Source organism: Myodes glareolus, chromosome 2, assembly GCF_982192425.1.
Source record: "Myodes glareolus chromosome 2, mMyoGla1.1, whole genome shotgun sequence".
NCBI classification, from domain to species: domain Eukaryota; kingdom Metazoa; phylum Chordata; class Mammalia; order Rodentia; family Cricetidae; genus Myodes; species Myodes glareolus.
This window is the reverse complement of record NC_142027.1, coordinates 111164344-111182739: the sequence shown is the minus strand read 5'-3', so window position 1 is coordinate 111182739 and position 18396 is coordinate 111164344. Positions and strand designations below refer to the sequence as shown.

Sequence of the window (18396 nt, the reverse complement as noted above, 5' to 3'; positions counted from 1 at the left end):
ACAAGGGAACCTTAGCTCAAAAAAAAAGAACAGATGTCTGTATTGTATCGGAGACCTTGGCTCCTCCCATAACTGAAAATAAAGTTAACATTAGGCCTCATGGGAAGAGTAAATGAAGTATTCTAATGGTAGGCATAGATTGAAAAGAGTCTAAAATTCTGCATTTCACACTCACTGTTAGCCTGAGACTACATATACTGTTTGATTTTAATTGTTTTTCCAACTTGTAAGGTTTGTTTTGCTTCTACAGGTTCTTATGTGATAGTCAGAAGGAACTGGATGAACTGCTAAATTGCCTTCATCCTCAGGGAATAAGAGAAAGTCAGCTTAAAGAGAGACTGGAGAAAAGGTAAGGGTTCCTCTTGTTGTTCGCATCTTCTAAGTGTAAATGTCAATATCTGAGCAATATGGTTTTGAAATAAGGTCCCTATGTAGACCAGGCTGACTTCTAACTCAGAGAGATCTGCCTCCCTCTGCCTCTCTAGTGCTGGGACTAAAGGTGCGCGCCATGATACCTAACCAGATGTTTTTTGGTTTGAGCTTGTTTGCATGCTTTCTTTGTTGTGTTTTGTTTGTTTTTTTTAATTTACTGATATTGTGAATATAAGTGTTTTGTCTGCATGTATATCTGTACCATGTGTGTGCAGTGTCCTGGAAGGCCAGAAGAGGGTGGGGATCTCCTGGGATTGGAGTTTCAGATGGTTGTGATCCACCATGTAGATGTTTAGCAATCAAAACTGGGGTCCTCTGGAAGAGCAACCAGTATTCTTAACAGCTAAGCCATCTCTCCAGTCTCAACTTGCATGCTTGTTTGAAAGAGGGTCTTATAGCCCAGATTGGCCTTGAACTCACTATAGTCAAGATGACAACTTCTAACCCTCCTGCTTCTACCTTGTATATGATGGTGTAGTTCTCAAGGGGCTTTTGCCTAGAGTGGGGTACAACACAGGATTGGAAAAATGCTGTCTTGTCTGAATTAGTGTTTAAAACTGATCTGTCAATATTCATGATCGACCAAAGATTAGAAGTACCATAAATGTCTATCAGTTGATCTGCAGAAGGACAAAATGTGACATGTCCAAATAGCATATCACTCAGGAGAAGGGTTGAAAGCTGGAGAGATGGTTGTGTAGAACATAAGAGATGGATGTGCAGAACACATACAGACAAAAAGCCCATAAACATTAAAAAAATAAATTAAGAGTGAAGCACTAATTTGTACTGCCACCTGGGTATCAGAATATTGTACTATGCACTGAAACGTTGTGCTAAGCAAAAGAAGCCAGACACAAAAAGCTGCGTATTGTTTGATTCTGTTGGTGTGAAGCGTCAATATCCAATATATGATAACACAGAAACTGAGTGCCAGTTATATCTGCTGGGGATGCAGAAGTGCCTCTGAAAGTTTCTGTACTTCTCCTTTTTCCTTATCCCAACTCTTGTAGGTACCAAGAAATTACCCACTCCATTTATCTGGCTCGGAAGCCAAATTTGGGTTTAAAATCTTGTGACGGCAACCAAGAGCTCTTGAATTTCCTACGGAGTGATCTTATTGAAGTGGCAACGAGGCTACAGAAAGGAGGACTTGGCTACATGGAGGGAACATCAGAGTTTGAAGCCCGGGTAAGAAGGCAAGAAAGTACTGGTGAAAGCTGCAGCTATAGAAGCTCAGCTTGGAGTCATTTCCTGAGCTGGTGTCTTATCTGATTGAATTTGTTTTGCATATATGTGGGACCAAAAGTTTATGTAACTTTTTTCATTCTTATCTCTTTTGTTTGCTAAGTATTTATCAGAAAATGGGCCAAATCCAGTTCTTTCTCTTGCTGACACTGGGTTATTTTTCTTTCAGGCTTGCTCTTTTTTTATCAGGCAGGGTTTACTATGTGGCCCTGACTAGAACTCGCTATGTAAGATCAGGCTGGCCTCAAATACAGTAATCTAACTCTGTTTTCTGAGTAGTAAAAGTATTCACCACTCCGTCCGGTTATATTGTTTATATTGGTATGCCTTGTGTAACCGACAAGATAGTAGTGCACAGTGTTTAAGAATGTCTGGGCCGTGGTGGCAGAGTTGGGCAGATCTCTGAGTTCAAGGCCAGCCTGGTCTACATAGCGAGTTCAAGGACAGGCTCCAAAAGCTACAGAGAGAAACCCTGTATCAAAAAAAAAAAATGCATATTTATACACACACACACACACAATTTTACAAGTCAAGGGTTAGCTCTGCGATAAAGAGCACATACTGCTCTTGTAGAACCCCATGTTCACTTTCCAGCACCCATGTCAGACAGTTCACAGCTTCCTGTACCTCCAGCTCTAGAGAATCAGATTCCTTTGATCCCGTTGGGCATTGCACTTGTGTGTACTCCAAGCAAACACATGTGTATGATTAAAAATAAAATAAATCTTTATAAAAAATGTAAGCCAAGCATGTCTTTAATCCCAGCACTTAGGAGGCAGAGGCAAGCAGCTCTTTTGGAGACCAGCCTGGTTAAATAGTGAGTTCAAGCCAGCTAGGATTACCTAGTGAGACCCTGCATCAAAAAAACTTTTTAAAATATTTATTTACTTATTTATTTACTCCCTTTTTTCAGGAAGTGTGTTACTGTGTAGCCTTAGCTGGCTGGTCGAGAATTTGACATGTTGACCAGCCTGTCCTCCAACTTAAGAAATATGCCTCCTCTGCCTCCAAAGTGCTAGGATTAAAGACTTGTACCACCTCTTCCAGATAAAAAGTTTATCTTCGTTATGTATTGGATATGTGCATATGTATTCTTGTCCTTGAAGCTAGAGGTGCTGTATCCCACTAGAGCTGCAGTAACTGGTGTTGTGAACCTCCTGGCATGGGTGCTGGGATCTGATCCTCTGCAAGAACAGTATGTACTGTTAACTGCTGAGCCATCTCTGCAGCTTAAAAAAGAATATAATTGTGATAGTGATTTAGTGCTTGCCTCTTCATCCATCAAATAGACAAAGACTTAATGGAGATGGAAGAGTGAAGCTCAATACCTGACCTCCCAGAAAGTAAGGAAAGCTTGAGTCTTCTCAAACTGTCTTTGCTTTTCTTGCCTGTGTTTTATTTCTGATTTTAATTTTGTGGTACCAGTGTTTAAATCCACAGCCTCACACATGCTAGACACACCGTCCAAGCCTCAGCCCTCTAGTTTGTTCTGCATGTAGTGGTAATAATTATTGAGTGGAAGGGTTCCTTGGAGGAGGTGGAATTTCATTGTTCTGGATCCGTTCACTGGGAAATGGATGTAGTCAGGTACTGGTCGATACACAGTCCTTTAGCTAAGGCTTGCAGATAATTCATGTTAGGGAATTTATAGACAGACTTCTTTTTTTTTTTCCTGTTCATCTAGAGAATAGACGGACTTCTTTCTTTATCTTCTTGTCTTCTTCTCAGACTCATTTTTAAATCCTTTCCTGTAGGTCATTTCCTTAGAGAAGCTGAAAGATTTTGGTGAATGCGTCATTGCTCTTCAGGCTAGTGTCATAAAGAAATTCCTGCAAGGATTCATGGCTCCCAAACAGAAGAAAAGGAAACTTCAAAGTGAAGATTCCACAAAGTCTGAGGAAGTGGATGAAGAGAAAAAAATGGCCGAGGAAGCAAAGGTATTCAGTTACTGCATCTGAGTTGTGGATCCTTGCTTTAGGGTCTTTATTTGAGTGTAGGAATGAGAAGTAGGGAGGCAGTCCTAGCTGTTTGAGTTAAATCACTAATAGATGATGGCACGATGAAAATACAGTGAGGTAGGAAGTACACTGGAAATACCACAGTAAACTGTGAAACCCAGTTCTTCCCTGCAGTGACAGTGTAGCCAGCTGGTTGCTGTGGCTCCTTGTTCCTTGCTCAACTTCACAGAGAGGTATTATACTTGTATCATTTCATCACTAGCTCAGAAAATATGGGAGTTCCCATAGGGTTTCTACTAAACAAAGATCCCTTTCATACCTTCTCAGAGCTCAAGATACCTGGTGTGGTGTAGCAGCCCTTCAATCCCATCTCTCAGGAAGTGGAAGAAGGCAGGTCTCTGAGTTCAAGGCCAGATCTACGTAGAGACTTTGTCTCAAAAGGAAAAAAAAATTCTAAGCCATCATGAGTCCAGGCCTTCTGGTCCGATGAAAAGGAATGGTCCCTAGAATGACTTTTGAGGGGTGCCAGGGTAATCAGAGCTTCCCAGCAATAGGCATGGGAGCTGGGTTCTGAAGTTTAGAATGAAATGAAATTTGTCTCTCTGTCAGGAAAAATTCTGATTTTGTTTTTTTTTTTTAGACAGTAGTCTCACTGTGCTAACCTGGAACTCTGTTTTGCTTTTTTTTGAGACAGGGTTTCTCTGTGTAGTAGCCCTGGCTGTCCTGAAACTCGCTTTGTAAACCAGGATGGCTTTGAACTCACAGAGATCCATCTGCCTCTTTCTGTGCTAGGATTAAAGGTGTGTGCTGCCATGCCTGGTCTCTTTGCTTTCCTTTTTATTTTATTTTATTTTTTTTTTATTTAAGCCAGGGTCTTATGTATCCTCAGCTCCCAAGTGGTGTAATTACAAGGAAGCATAACAACAGCCAGATAGTTTAAGAATAAGTCTACTCTCAGGGGCCACAGACCTGGCAAGGCAATTGAGAGCATTGGCTGTTCTTCCAAAGGACCTGGGTTCTGTGTCCAGCACCCACATGGTAGCTAGCTTCAGCAGTCTATAACTCCAGTTCCTAAGGATCCAACAAGTCCTCTTGTGTGCATATGTGATTTCAAGCAAAAATGTTCAAGAGTAAGTCTACTACTTTCTTAAACACCTCTGGAGTTTGTACACAGTTGTGTTTCTTCTTACTTTTCTTCGGCCACAAGTGGTACATGATTCAGAGAGGATCATTTGGGGTAAGGGACTGGTTTATTTCACAGTGGAACTTCTTACTTATGTCAGTTTTTACTGGAACAATCCTGAGTTGCTTTTAATGACCTTTAGCAACCAGATAACCTAGGTGATCTCTAAGATAGTTCCTGCCTCAGACTCCTGAGTGCTGAGGTTACAGACCCGAGCCACCAGACCTGGATTAAATTTATTATTTTAGTTGTATAAATTTGGAGTACAGTGTGATAAATCAGTCTGTGTGCAGTGTATACAGTGATCAAATCAGAGTAGTCAGTATTTCCTCTCTAAACAGTCTTTAAAGTTCATCACACATATTATGAGGTACGGTTTTGTTAAATGCTACATGGGTTTTGTTTTTCACTCAAGATTGTGTGTGTGTGTGTGTGTGTGTGTGTGTGCACATGTACATTTGTGTGCCACCACTAGTGTATGGAGGTCAGAGGACAACTTGAAGGAGTCTGTTCTTTCATCATGTAGGTCTTGGGGATAAAATTCCTGGTGTCAGGCTTGGTTTCAGTCGCCTTTAACCTGTGAACCATGTTGCCCTTTAACCCAGCTTTGTTGGAAAGACTCTTGAAAAGAGCCTCATCTTTCCTTGCTATTTGTTTTTCCTGTGGTCCCCACCCCCACCCCCAGGACCAACAGGTAATTAAGTCCCATTAAGGTCCCTTTGTGTACTAAACCCTGAGCTGAAATAAAATTTAAGCCCTTTATGGGTCCAGACAGTGTAGAAATGGAGAGCTTCTTGAAAAATCAGGCTGTTGCTGAGTGGTTCTGTTGTGTTCTGTATTAGCAGTGTCCTGCAGCTCCCACCAAAGGTCAACTTTGCCACAGCTCAAAATTTTCCACTGTCTCTGCTTTGAAAGTTTCCACTTAGCAAGGGCCAGGGATTCCTTGGCTAGTATCGGGCTGGTACATGAGTTTATGGTAGTCTCTCATCTGGGCTCCAGTTTCTTTAGTTCTGTCAGATTGTTTCTCGGGTATATTTTAAGTTTTAAAAAATTACATTTATGTGTGTATGTCTGCTTGTCTGTATATGCGCCATGTGCATGCAGTGCTGTCAGGCAACCAGAAGGCATCAGCTCCCCTGGAACTAGAGTTATGGGTAGATGTCAGCTACCTGATGTGAGTGCTGTACTGAACTGGAATCCTTCACAAGAGCAGGAAGTGCTCTGAGCCCATTCTCTTGTCCTTATCTTATGCTTATGTCATTTGCTTAAGGTAATGTATACTTTAGGAAAATCCTTGATTTTATTTGGCATTCTCTTCTTCTGCCTCTGTCTCTTTTGAGACTAGGTCTTGTCATATACCCCAGGCTGGCCTCAAATCTTTAATTCTTCTCTTGAGTGTTGGGATAACAGATGTATGCCACTATGCCCTGCTTTGTTTGGCTTTCTTCATTTGCATTTGTTCTGACAACCCTATTGTCCTTTAATTTTTATTTTCTATTTTATTTTTGTTTGTTTTTATGAGACATGGTTTCACTCCAGTTCAAGCTAACCTTGGACTCGTAGTAATCTTCCTGCCTCTGCCTCCCAAGAGCTGAAGTTATAGATCTAATCCACTGTGGGAGTCTCTGCAACCACTACAGCCAGCAGAGTAATGAGACAAGAAGGCAGTTCAATTAAACAAAACTAAGTAACCAGTGTTGGTTTAGACTTTGGAGTCTGTCACTGAGTAGTTTATTTTAGGCATATGTAAGCACAGCACAATTTGGTCAGAACTTTCCTGGTGATAATGAACCCAATCACATGTATGCAGTAAAGCACAGAGTACTGTAGAGACTGGAGATGATTACATAAAGCTGGGTTCTATAGATTGAGAAAAAACAAACTTAGGATAAGGGTATGATGATGGATCTGGTGTGGTCTTCAGCCACACAGATATCACAATGTCACCAGGCTAGACTGCGTTTCTGCTTCCAGCCTTCTGAGAGGGTAACAGGTATTTATGCATATATGTAAGCCACTCATATGCATAAAATATACGCATATGAGTGGCTTGCCTGCATATATGTATATATGTGTACATGTGTTTTTGGTGTCCACAGAAGTAAGAAGAGGGAGGATGTTGGATCACCTGAATTGGAGGTATAGGTTGTTGTGAACCACCATGTAGGTACTGGGAACTAAACCCAGGTCCTTTGCAAGAACACCAAGTGCTCTTAACCACCTTGCCATCTCTCGCCTCATTTAAACACTCTAAAAGTCCATTAATACCTAATAATTGTGCAAAATTTATGAGGTACTATGTAATATTTAAAAGTGAACTCATAGTTGGACATTGGTAATCCTAGCACTTGGGAGTCAGAGGCAGGTGTATCTCTATGACTTTTGAGGAGAGCCAGGTCTGTACACAGAGAAATTCTGTCTTCAGAAAAGTGTGAATTTGTTCATGAATTTGGTTGTCTTTCTGATGCAGGCACCTCATAGATACTTCATGTAACAGTCCTGTGTTGGTGTCTTCTGTCAAAGCAACAAAGTTTTCCATTTTGAATGGTGTTTTGTGAAAGACTCTTGTACAGCCTTGCATCCCTTCCAAGTCAGGATAACTGTCTTTCTAGTGTTGAGCAAAGAGGCTGGTGATGTGGTTTGACATGTAAGGTCCTTTCTGGATACTGTCCACTTCCTAACTAGAGACTCACTGTAAGCATTCCAAGCTGGGGGAACTTCTAGTAAAGTAAGGTGCCTGCTGAGCTATCTCAAAGTTTTATAGGCTATACATTGATGCTTATGCTGGTTTTTATTACTATTTCTAGATGATACAGCATTCTTGAACGATTTCTCTGGAAGAGACATGTTTCTTCTTGCCTCTACTCCATACTTTATCTGGGTGTGATCTTTGCCAAGTTTGTTTTTATCCTTTGAAGCCTTGAGTTTGGGGCTATAATATAAATGAATGGTTTTAATGAAACTCTAGGAGGCGGGTATCTTCAGAACTCCATTATGTCTTTACCCATTCCTAGCCCTTTCATTGCTTTGAGGTCATGGTCATAATTCTAAGCTGTTTTACTTGCTTCTTAGGTTGCCTCTGCACTGGAAAAATGGAAGACAGCAATCCGTGAAGCACAGACCTTTTCCAGAATGCATGTTCTACTTGGGATGCTTGATGCATGTATCAAGTGGGATATGTCTGCAGAAAACGCTAGGTGCAAAGTTTGTCGGAAAAAAGGTATACACTGAGGAGAGCTGCCATCTGAGTGTTTTGGACCAGGCTTTCCATGCTCAAAATCTTTCCTCTGAAGTAATTTTTGGTGCACTATTTTCCCCCTCTCCTTGTATGCACACATTGTAAGTGTGGTGGGGCAGATTTTTTCTTTGCAGTCTCACTGGTGAGTCAGCATGTGTTCACATCTGCAGTGTATGACTAGAGCAGCTGCTGTTTCAGTCTTGAGAGTTTCTACAGGAGCAAATTAGTTGATCTAAAATCTGTAGTCCTTTAAACATCTTAGTGCATTAGTCACCTGCGAGGTGAGGTAGATGCCTCCAGCAGGGGGCAGTCTTTGCACATTGCACACTTTAGCCCTGAATGCAGAGCATTTGAAAATGTTTTATGCTGAGGTTGTCCACATGATTTACTTTTTCTTGGCTAATACTACCTTATAAACTAACTTAGGGCTCAGTTTCCAAAGAATGAAACACTCCGTAGACTCAATTGTTGTACAGCTGACATAGGATGAAAGTTGGGAAAGGGAGTTAACCATATAAAGGTCATACAGTATACTTTCAAATGTGAAGAAACCAGATCACTCAGGATCCATGCCTGAGTGTGGGATAGTTTTGAGATTCAAGAAGAACAGCAGAGTCTCCTACCGTTGCTTGATTTTTTGCTGCCTTTTAGTTAAAATACACACACATACACACAAAATTTAACAATTGTTTGTTTTATTTTATTTATTTACTTACTTTGGGATAGAGTCTCATGTAACTCTGGCTAGCTTGGAATTCAAAAATATCAATCTGCTTCTGCCTCCTGTGAGCCCAGCCATCTCTTAGTAAATATTAATTGTCCTGCCCTGGTTCTTGGTAGTTCTGAGGAGATAAGTTAGGAACCCTCCCTAAATTGACCTATTTTCAAAAAACAAATACTTTTTAAAAAAAAAAAAAAAAGGCAGGTTGGAAACTTAGGTGAGTTGACAAAATGCTTCCACACAAGCATGAGGACCATAGTCCTTTGGTACAATCACATAAATGTTGGTTGCGCATGATGGCCCACCTGTTCTTGCTCTTGGGTGGTAGAGACAAGAGGTTTCACAGAACGAGTGTCCAGTCCTGCGTTCACATAAGAAGCCCTGCCTCAGTATATAACGTGGAAAGCTATTAAATGATATGACTAACATCAGCCTCTAGCCTCCACACACGTGCATACAACAAAGAGGCAGCTGAATTTGATGGTTATGTGCTTGTAATCCCATCATTTGGGAGGCAGTCAGGAGAACCTCCAGTTCCAGGCCATCGTGGGCTTACCCCTCACAAATGCTTGCTGCTTTTCTGGGGGACTCAGGTTGGGCAGTTCACTGGAAATCCAGTTCCAGGGAACCCAGCCAGTACTCTCTCCTGTTTTACAAGCTCTTGAACACATGTGGCATATGCTTCCTCAGACATACATGGACATAAAAATAAATCTTTACTAAGAAAAGAGAGAAGCACGGTGCTGCAGTGTTTGTTGTGCTGCCAACGGTGATGTGTGGTCTCTGTCTTTGCAGGTGAAGATGACAAGCTGATCCTGTGTGATGAATGTAATAAAGCCTTCCACCTGTTCTGTCTGAGGCCGGCCCTCTATGAAGTACCAGATGGTGAGTGGCAGTGTCCAGCTTGCCAGCCTCCTACCGCTAGGCGAAATTCCCGTGGCAGGTGAGAATTTTTTTTTCTTTCAAAAATAGTGGAGAGCTAGAAAGATAGCTCACTTGGTAGAATGCTCCCTTAGCTTGTACTAGCCCTGGATTTGGTCCCTACTACTACTACTACATAAGCCAGGCATGGGTGATACGTGCCTGTAATCCCAAACACTAGGAAGGTGGAGGCTGGAGAATTAGGAGTTCTAGATCATTCCATACTATATGAGACCATCAGATAAGTTGATAAATAAAGTAGCTTCAGTTACTCAAACTGCGTTTTTCCAAGGTACTTTAAGCTCAGTTGGATGCAAAACTTGATCAGTTGTGGTGCAGCAGTAGGAACTGCTAGATACTGTTGTCTCACTTTGGTTTGGGGTGCTGTGTGTGTGACTGAATGAGTGTGCATGTAGTGTTTTAACTTTACTTTTTTATATATGAGTATTTTACCTGCGTGTATATCTATAAATAATACGTGTGTCTGTTACCTGTGGAGGTCAGAAGAGTGCATTGGCTCCCCTGACACTGGAGTTGTGCTAGTTGCAGGGTACTGTGTGGGTGGTTAATGTTGATGGTTCTGCTTTTTGCTCCCCCCCCCTTTGCTTTTTTTTTTTCAAGACAGAGTTTCTCTGTGTAGTGCTAAATGCCCTTGAATTTGGATATCTGTCTGCCTCTACCTTCCATTTGCTGGGAATAAAGGCATTTACCACCAAGACCAGATGTCTCTCTTATGGATGGACTGTTTTATAGGTGGTCATTGCTGATTGTCTACAGCCAAATTGTTTCCACGCTTAATTTCCGTTCCTTGGGGTCTATTTGGACATGAATTTCCCTTCCTTTTTTAATTAGCCAAATATTATCAACCAAGTGTCAGCTGTCATTGAACCTGTCTTGTGCTCCTCATTCTCTGTGGTTCCCTGCTGTCTTTCTTCCCACCTGTCATCCTCTCGCGTGGGCTTCTAAGGTGGCTTCCAGCCCTGTCCTCCCCTTCCACCTATGGCCTTTTCACTGGTAGAGATCCAAACTGCATACAGAAGACAAAACTGTTCTAAAAATAAGTTTAACTCCTCATCCTTATTTTTGAGGCTCTTGACACATTAGATTTTTGAGCCCCTGTTCTCTTTGTGTGCTTGTTACAGACTATATTATTCTTGCTGTCCCTTGTACTTCCCAGCATCTAGCATCCTCTCTGTCTAGCACTGTCCACTGGATAATCTGCTTGAGGCTAAGCTGAAATTGCGTTACTCCTTTCAGAAGTCCTTAGAAGCAGTCCTGCTTTCAGTCCTCAAAACAGTGTGGTCCCCTTTAAGTAGAGGTGCTGCTTTGTTCTGGACTTGTTCAGTACAGCCAGACCAGCAACTTTGAAGGCACCTAACATTTCCCCATTTGCTGCTATTGCTGTCTGCATTGACATTTGAGGTTGTGAAATAGGGCAGAGCTGTTTGATCCCAACTACACCTTATCAGGTGTGATATTGTGAGTCAATGGTGTTTTATACTGTCTGTGGAGAGTAGAGTAGATCCCCGCTCCACGTTGGTGTGCCCTAAACCCTTTTAGGCTGAGCAGACAGAAGTTTACTGCTGAAGCATATTAGAAACCCCTGGCCTACACTCAGAGGGTCTCTCCTCACTGTCAGCTCCATCTGGTCCTGAATGGACATATTGCAGGGATCCTGTGGGGTTTCAGGTTCTCTTAATCCACCCAGGTATAAAACAGAACTGTGTCTCTGTTTGGCCTTTCTTTCTCACAGGAATTACACTGAAGAGTCTACCTCTGAGGACAGTGAAGGTGATGAGAGTGGTGAAGAGGAAGAAGATGAAGAGGAGGAGGATGAGGAGGAGGAGGAAGAGGATTACGAAGTGGCTGGCTTGCGATGTAAGTGTCTGGTGTGGTATAGTTGCCCTTGGTCTTTCAGATTGACCAGAGAAGCCTGACTGTCAAGATAAATTCAGCATTGCCTGTCTTCCTCTTCTCTTGGAGCTGTGGGTGACTGAGCTGCCATGTGTCTGTATTGGCTTCCAAGATGTCGGGGAGAGGGGTATGCAGATAATGGAGAGATGGCTCAGCAGCTAAGAGTATATTGCTCTTCCAGATGACCAGTATCCATGTTGGGCAGGTCGCAACTGCCTGTAACTTCAATTCCAGGCTATCTCGGACCCTTACCTGGACTCTGGGCACCTTCACTCATGTGCACATATGTTTATATACATACATATAATTAAAAATAAAATCTTCTAAACTGTCAGGCAGAGGGTGGGTTCGTCTCCAGAACATGAACCAACAGCGGAGTACTTGATCTAAGATTAAGTAGAACTTAGGGTCTCAAGCATGTTTGTGACGTGGTTGCTGGTCTGGCCCCTTCCTGCACTGACAGTCGCCAGGGAGGTCTTTGGCCTGGGGTGCAGGGCTAGTTTCAGAGATCCTTCACTTCTCTTATCACATATGCTGATAGATGCTCCCTGAAGTTTGCAAGGCTCATGTTTTGCTCTTTGGAAAGAAAAGGTTGGTTTTCCTGTGGTTCAGTCATAGGGATGTTGGGAAGGCCCAGTCTGCTCTCTGGGATAGTCATCAGCAAAAGAGACCTCATCAGTGATGTTTACAGCATCAGTTCATCCTCTGTGCTCGTTTCTCATGGCTGCAAGTGGTGTCATTGATGAAGCCAGTGGCCCCAGCCAGCCTTTCAACAGCCTTTTTATAGGCCAGTAGAAAATAGACCATAGGTCTCAAGAACAGTTGCAGCTCTGAAGAATTGTCCATGCTGTGTGAAGCAGGTGTTTGGTCTGATCATTTCATACTGCAGTAGCGCATGTCTGTTCTGGCCTCCATGCCCATCCTAGTCCTTCTTCCCTTACAGCCTAGATAACTACTGAATGATCTTTCCCATCTTGGGCTCTTTCTTGAGACAGGAACTCACTGTGTAGGCCAGGCTTGACTCAGCATCTGTCTTCTAAATGCTCTGATTAAAGACATTTCTAAAGCTGTCCTGGAATACCTCCCCATTGTGGAATTACAAACAAGTGCCACCACAGTGGACTGTTGGTTCAGTAGGTATGATTTCAGGTATGCCAGGACCATCCATCCTCTGTTATGAAGAGACTCTTCATAATGACATATTGTATGGATGCACATTGTCTGAAGACAGCTGAATGCAGCAGTTTGTTGAGCATGTTGTTTTTATGCTAGCGATTATGTCCCACCTCTACTCCATGGAGGCAGTTGTTTTTTCTGGGTTTCTAGGGCTATTGCCTCCCAAAAGGATCTAGAAAATATTTGATAGTTTAGAGTCCTTGATGTCCTCAACCTTTCAGGTCACCAGTGTTGGTTCCCTGGTGCAGTTTCAAGCCCTAGCACCTGAGTGGCAGCTTCTTCCCCTTCCTCATGAACCTTGTCTGGAGCTAGAAGCCTTAAAATAGCCACTGAAGGGTTAGCATGGTCCAGAAATAGAATGGGAAGCATCATTCATTGGTCTCCACATGGCTGCCTCGCTAAACACATTCTCTACCCAAATGTCATCTCCCCCCACCCCAGGTATTAGCAAGAGAAGGTCGTGGAAAATGTTTTAGTGGAGAAGCCTTAAGCTAATCCTCGCAGAGAATGCTCCCAAGGGCATCCCAAGGAATGTTGCTTCGCCTGCCCCTGAGCACCTGTCATCAACCAGAGTCACGAGTAGTCTAAGTGCCTTCAAGTTTATTCTTTATAGGATGCCAGACAGGACTCTTAAGGAATAGTCTCAACTACCATCTTGGTTTTCAGAAACATTCAAAAGCAGATCTTGACTTGGATTTGCAGAATGCTGTGGCCCCTTGTGTAAGCTTTTCGCTGCAAACACTGGTAATGAGCATAGGGTAGTTGGAAATTACAAAGCAATGGCAAATTCCCTTTTACACGCAAGTACATGCATTCTCTGGGGCTAAGTCTAAGTCTGGGCTGCAGGAGAGCCATACTGCCATGTTAGCAAACATGTTTTCCTGCTGAGTTACTTGACAATTGACTTCTGCGAAAACATACTGAATATAACTGAGCCAGGTGGGGATAAGCTAGAAGTGCTGGGACCTGGCCTTCTGCAGCCCCAGAAAGTCACTGCCTGTTAATTCTTCAGATCTTGTCCTCCTTCCCAAGCATGCACACCCCATGCTACTCTCTCCCCTACTCTGAGCCCATGTTTCATTTCAGTGAGACCTCGAAAGACCATCCGAGGCAAGCAGAGCGTCATCCCTGCAGCAAGGCCAGGCCGACCACCGGGTAAGAAGTCACGTTCTGTCAAGACATCACGGCCAAAGGCCCCACCTGGGGATGACACAGAAGTTGAAGAACTGGTAAGAATTACTTAGCCTGCCTCTAGTCTTTGTGTTCTGTGTGTTCTAGTCCACTATAAGGAATTCACAAGGCAACAGGTGGAAGGGAAACTCCCTTCCTTTCCCCTCCCCCTGGGTTAGGGGTTGAGACAGCAGATGGATAGGCCTTTGGGCAGACTAGGCAGCAGGCTCTCCAGGAGCAGCTATGCCCGGCATCCTGCCTAGCCTTCAGACGGTCTCCTCTAGTTAGCAGCAGCCTGCAGCTTGTTAGGGACTTTAAAATAGTATCCATGTGTCTCTGGTGGGCTCAGAGGGGTGGGCCTCCTTGTGGGAATGCCAGCAATGCCAGAGTCACTAACTGCTAGACTGCAGCCACAGTTGTTAGGGCATCACCTCCACCCCTCTGTTATCAGCCGATATCATTGTTGTAGTTTAGTTTTAGGTCTTACTTGTGCTTGAAGAATGGAAGGAAGCTCTCAGGAACTGGCTTGTCTTTATAGATCAGTTTGGACTTGAGGACATAAAGCAAGCCATTAGGGAGAGGAACAATCCTTAAAGTTGCCAGTGCCTTGTGTAAGGTTCCTACTCCTGGTAGTCCCAGCTGATTGTGACTGCCTGGAAGGGTGCCCCACCCCTTATCTCTTTAGCCTTCCATAGCCTGGAAATGTTGGTGAAGGGAGCTATACCTCCTGCTTTTTTTCCTAAGCATACCCTGCCCCACAAAGCTAGCTGCTGGGGTCAGCTGCTGCCTGGCTTTCTGCAATTGCTTGTTTATGCCCATAACCCTGGATCCATCTCTCACAGGTTTAGTGTCCAGTTGCAGTAGCTCTCTCCAGCTACCCTCTATCTGTCCTGAGCACCTGCTGCCTGCCCTCTGCCGCTTTGATCATTATCCCTGACTTGAGAGCACCACCCCTCTTGAATATCACCCAATTTTGAGGCCCAAAGAAGTGATGAAACTGATTCGCTTTTTATTTTAGCAGATAGGTTTGTTTTGTTTTGTTTTTCTTCTCTGTCTTGCCTACTCATCTACTCTTAGAATGAACGGCATTCTGCTTCCTCTGGTACTAGGTACTTCAGACCAAGCGTAGTTCCAGGAGGCAGAGTCTGGAGCTGCAAAAATGTGAGGAAATCCTCCACAAACTGGTGAAGTACCGCTTCAGCTGGCCCTTCCGGTGAGTGCCCACACTCAGGCTACTCTAGCCCCTTCCTTTTGAGACATGAATGGGGAGTGACAGCCCTTAGAAGGTGAACACACGCCAGGTAAGGGTGGTACACACTTTTATTCCAGCACTGGGGAGTCAGGGACAGGTGGATCTCTGAGTTCGAGGTCAGGCGGGGTCTACAGAGCGAGTTCCAGGACAGGCTCCAAAACTACAGAGAAACCCTGTCTCAAAACAAACAAACAAAAACAAAACAAAACAAAAAAAAACGGTTGGGGGGAAGAACAAAAAAGAAAAGACAGTGAACACGTCTTTTCCCCTGGATTGGCTGATCCATGGCTGCTGCCAGCATCCTGGGGCTGATTGCCCTTGTTCTTAGTGGCCCTTCAGCCTATGCGTGTTTCATTTGGTGTTTGCCTCCAGGGAGCCTGTGACCAGAGATGAGGCTGAGGACTACTACGATGTGATCGATCACCCCATGGACTTCCAGACCATGCAGAATAAATGCTCGTGTGGGAACTACCGATCTGTCCAAGAGTTCCTCACCGACATGAAGCAAGTGTTTACCAATGCTGAGCTCTACAACTGCCGTGGCAGCCATGTGCTAAGCTGTATGGGGAAGACCGAGCAGTGTCTGTTGGCTCTGCTGCATAAACACCTCCCTGGCCACCCCTATGTCCGCAGGAAACGCAGGAAGTTTCCTGATAGGCTCGCTGACGATGAAGGGGACAGTGATTCAGAGTCTGTTGGACAGTCCAGGGGACGAAGACAGAAGAAGTAAAGAATCAGGGCCCTAGTAAGGCAGCTGTAGAGGGGGAATAGGAGGAGAACACCAAAGGGTGTGGGAGAGGCAAGAAAGAAGCTGGGAGGGCTTAAAGGGGAAGTGACTGTAGCATCCAGAAATGCCTGTCATGCCAAGCTTGGGCTTTTTCTGCAACTCCCCATGGGGCCCTTTTCAAGCAAAGCCAAGCTCTTAGGGAGTATGGTACTGGCCTGGTGAGCCCTGCCCAGAAAAACTAGCAGCAGAAGTGGGCCTCCCCGAGTTCTGAGAGCTGGGAGAGCCTGGGTATGGCTTCTCCTGTGAGCTCTGCCCTACTCCTCCTCTTCCTCCTCCTGCCTCATCTTTACAACAGTGCCAAGCCCCAGGTCCCCTGAGAGGGAACTGTACCCCACAGTAGGACGGAGCATCATCTGGCCATGCTGGTTGAGGTGTGGATCTTTTTGAATTTATATTTATATACAGTCCTATTTCTTTATGTCCGCACTATCTCTTCCTCCTCCCTCTCAGGTGACAGTATCAGCTAGTGCCATACAGAATTCTGTGTTCACCAGCATCTTGGGACAGTGTGGGCTTTGAGTTGATCATGGCAGAGTAGAGGGACATTTTCTGGAGCTGTTCCTGAGCACCCTCTCCATTGTGCAGCCCTTCCCCACCCTCACCCCTCACCACGTCATAAAAAACAAAGCAAACTAAGGCACTTCCCGTAGAGACTGGAGTCCTGCTTCTAATCATGCTATGACCTTGGCTTTGATGGGTCTGGCCAGAGGGGTGTTGGGGCCCAGCCCACCCACAAACCAGACAAGCCCCTAGGGAGCCAAAAAAGAGCAGGAAGAAGTTAAAATGTTTTAATTTTTTAAATTGACTTTTGTAGTTACTAAAGTTGCTTGTTTCTGCAGTGATATTGTATAAAGAACATCTTGTAAAATACTTGTCATCTTGCTTTGGCACATGTACAGTACAGTTTCTATTATATGTGTTCGCTTTCCTCCCCTCCTCAGAGAGGGCAACAGGATCTGGGGTTGAGCCCTCTCTGCCCTGGTGGCACTCTCCTTTCCTGTGGGTGCCCTTTCCTTCAGGGCCCACCCTGAAGACCTAGTCCTTCCCAGTGGACTGTAGCTGGTGTCGGCAGCGGGAGAAGGTGGGGAGGGCCAGCTCTGCCCTTCGTAGCCAGTCTAGCCTCGTGTTGTATTTAGGCAAAAGTTTGTAGTCTGCTTTCCCTTTTTTGACAGATTTTGATAAACGTACAAGACAGGGTTTAACTTTTCTTTTCTATCTATTTTGAATTTGGGAAATATGAGCCACTCAGCTCTCCTTATTTAAAGGAAGATAAGGAAGCCCACCAGGCCAAGAGGCTCACCACTTGGGCTGAGGGGAAGGCCTGGCTGTGGCTTCTGTGTATAAATAACCCAGTCCAGTGGCTGAGGAAGGTTTCCCTCCCCTCTTCTGTGGGCTAGGTTGGGGTAAGCACTAACACTGATGCCGTGATCCCTGGCACCACAGCCTCCCTGCTTCTAGCTGGTGTTTTAGCAGAAAGCTGGTGTTTCCACTGCAGTGACATCTGCATGGTGGCTTTTTAAATTGTTTTAAAGGAGGAAGGGCCGCGGCTAAAGGTAGACTTGTAATAAATTGGATTTCAAATAAACATTATGTACTTGTGTTTCTAAAGAAGAGACAGCTCGGGTGACTCCTTTTTGTCTTGGGGCAGTGGTGGGCAGTACAGCCCTGGGAGCCAGGTTATTTCAAGCATGAACAGTGCACTGAATTTGCATGCACTTGGCTCCTGCAGTTTTGTCCTGCAACTCCTTGTGTTTGTGCTTCATATTTTAAAGTCAGTGGATCTGAGTTTTTCCTTGCTGGGCAGCAGCCTGCTCATGAAATTGAAAGGTTTTGCTGGGCCTCTGTCACCCCACAGGAGCAGTCAGAAAGCATCAGTCATGCTTATAGATTCTGGTACTGTTGCTTCCACCTGCCTACCAGTTCCAGGTCACCCACTCTGGGAAAGAACTGTGTTTAATGTCCACTCCTGAGTGCCACTCAGCCCTACCTCTGCAAAGTCTCGTTCCTTGGGTGGATATTCCAGGCACATGTGTATGTGGAGCCATGCCATCCTCCAGCAATGGTCCTGGCCCTGTTAGTGGCACCTAAGTGGCATCTGGATGTTTAAGTACCTACAAAAGCCATGCCTGGAGAGAGGCTGAGCAGAGATCAGAAGTTCAAGCTGGCCCAGGAAATTTAGACCTTGTTTCAGAAAGTGACAGTGGCATAGCACCTGCCTGGAACATACACCTCACTCACACCACTCCCGTGAGAGGCTACGGCCTGCTCCAAACAGCCTTACCATAGAACAGGGAGAACAGGACCCAGTCATCTAAAGCTCCAGGCAGTGCCTTGCCTCTAGAGTGTGAGCCTCCCAGCATACTCCAAGGCTGAAAAGCCTGTGCTGGCCCTGCCTG

The 18396-nt window shown here is 44.5% G+C and overlaps 1 protein-coding gene across 1 annotated transcript in view; it reads left to right on the top strand.

Moving 5' to 3' along the window:
• Nucleotides 1-17611, top strand: part of Baz1b (bromodomain adjacent to zinc finger domain 1B) — a 59283-nt gene extending 41672 nt beyond the window's left edge. The window contains exons 11-19 of the mRNA XM_048433830.3: nt 251-349; nt 1446-1623; nt 3435-3617; nt 7894-8041; nt 9576-9723; nt 11455-11579; nt 13878-14020; nt 15071-15174; nt 15586-17611. Of these exons, the coding sequence (XP_048289787.2) occupies nt 251-349; nt 1446-1623; nt 3435-3617; nt 7894-8041; nt 9576-9723; nt 11455-11579; nt 13878-14020; nt 15071-15174; nt 15586-15943 (1486 nt within the window). The 3' untranslated portion in view covers nt 15944-17611. The remainder of the gene's footprint in view (nt 1-250; nt 350-1445; nt 1624-3434; nt 3618-7893; nt 8042-9575; nt 9724-11454; nt 11580-13877; nt 14021-15070; nt 15175-15585) is intronic.
• Nucleotides 17612-18396: the final 785 nt, after the last annotated feature.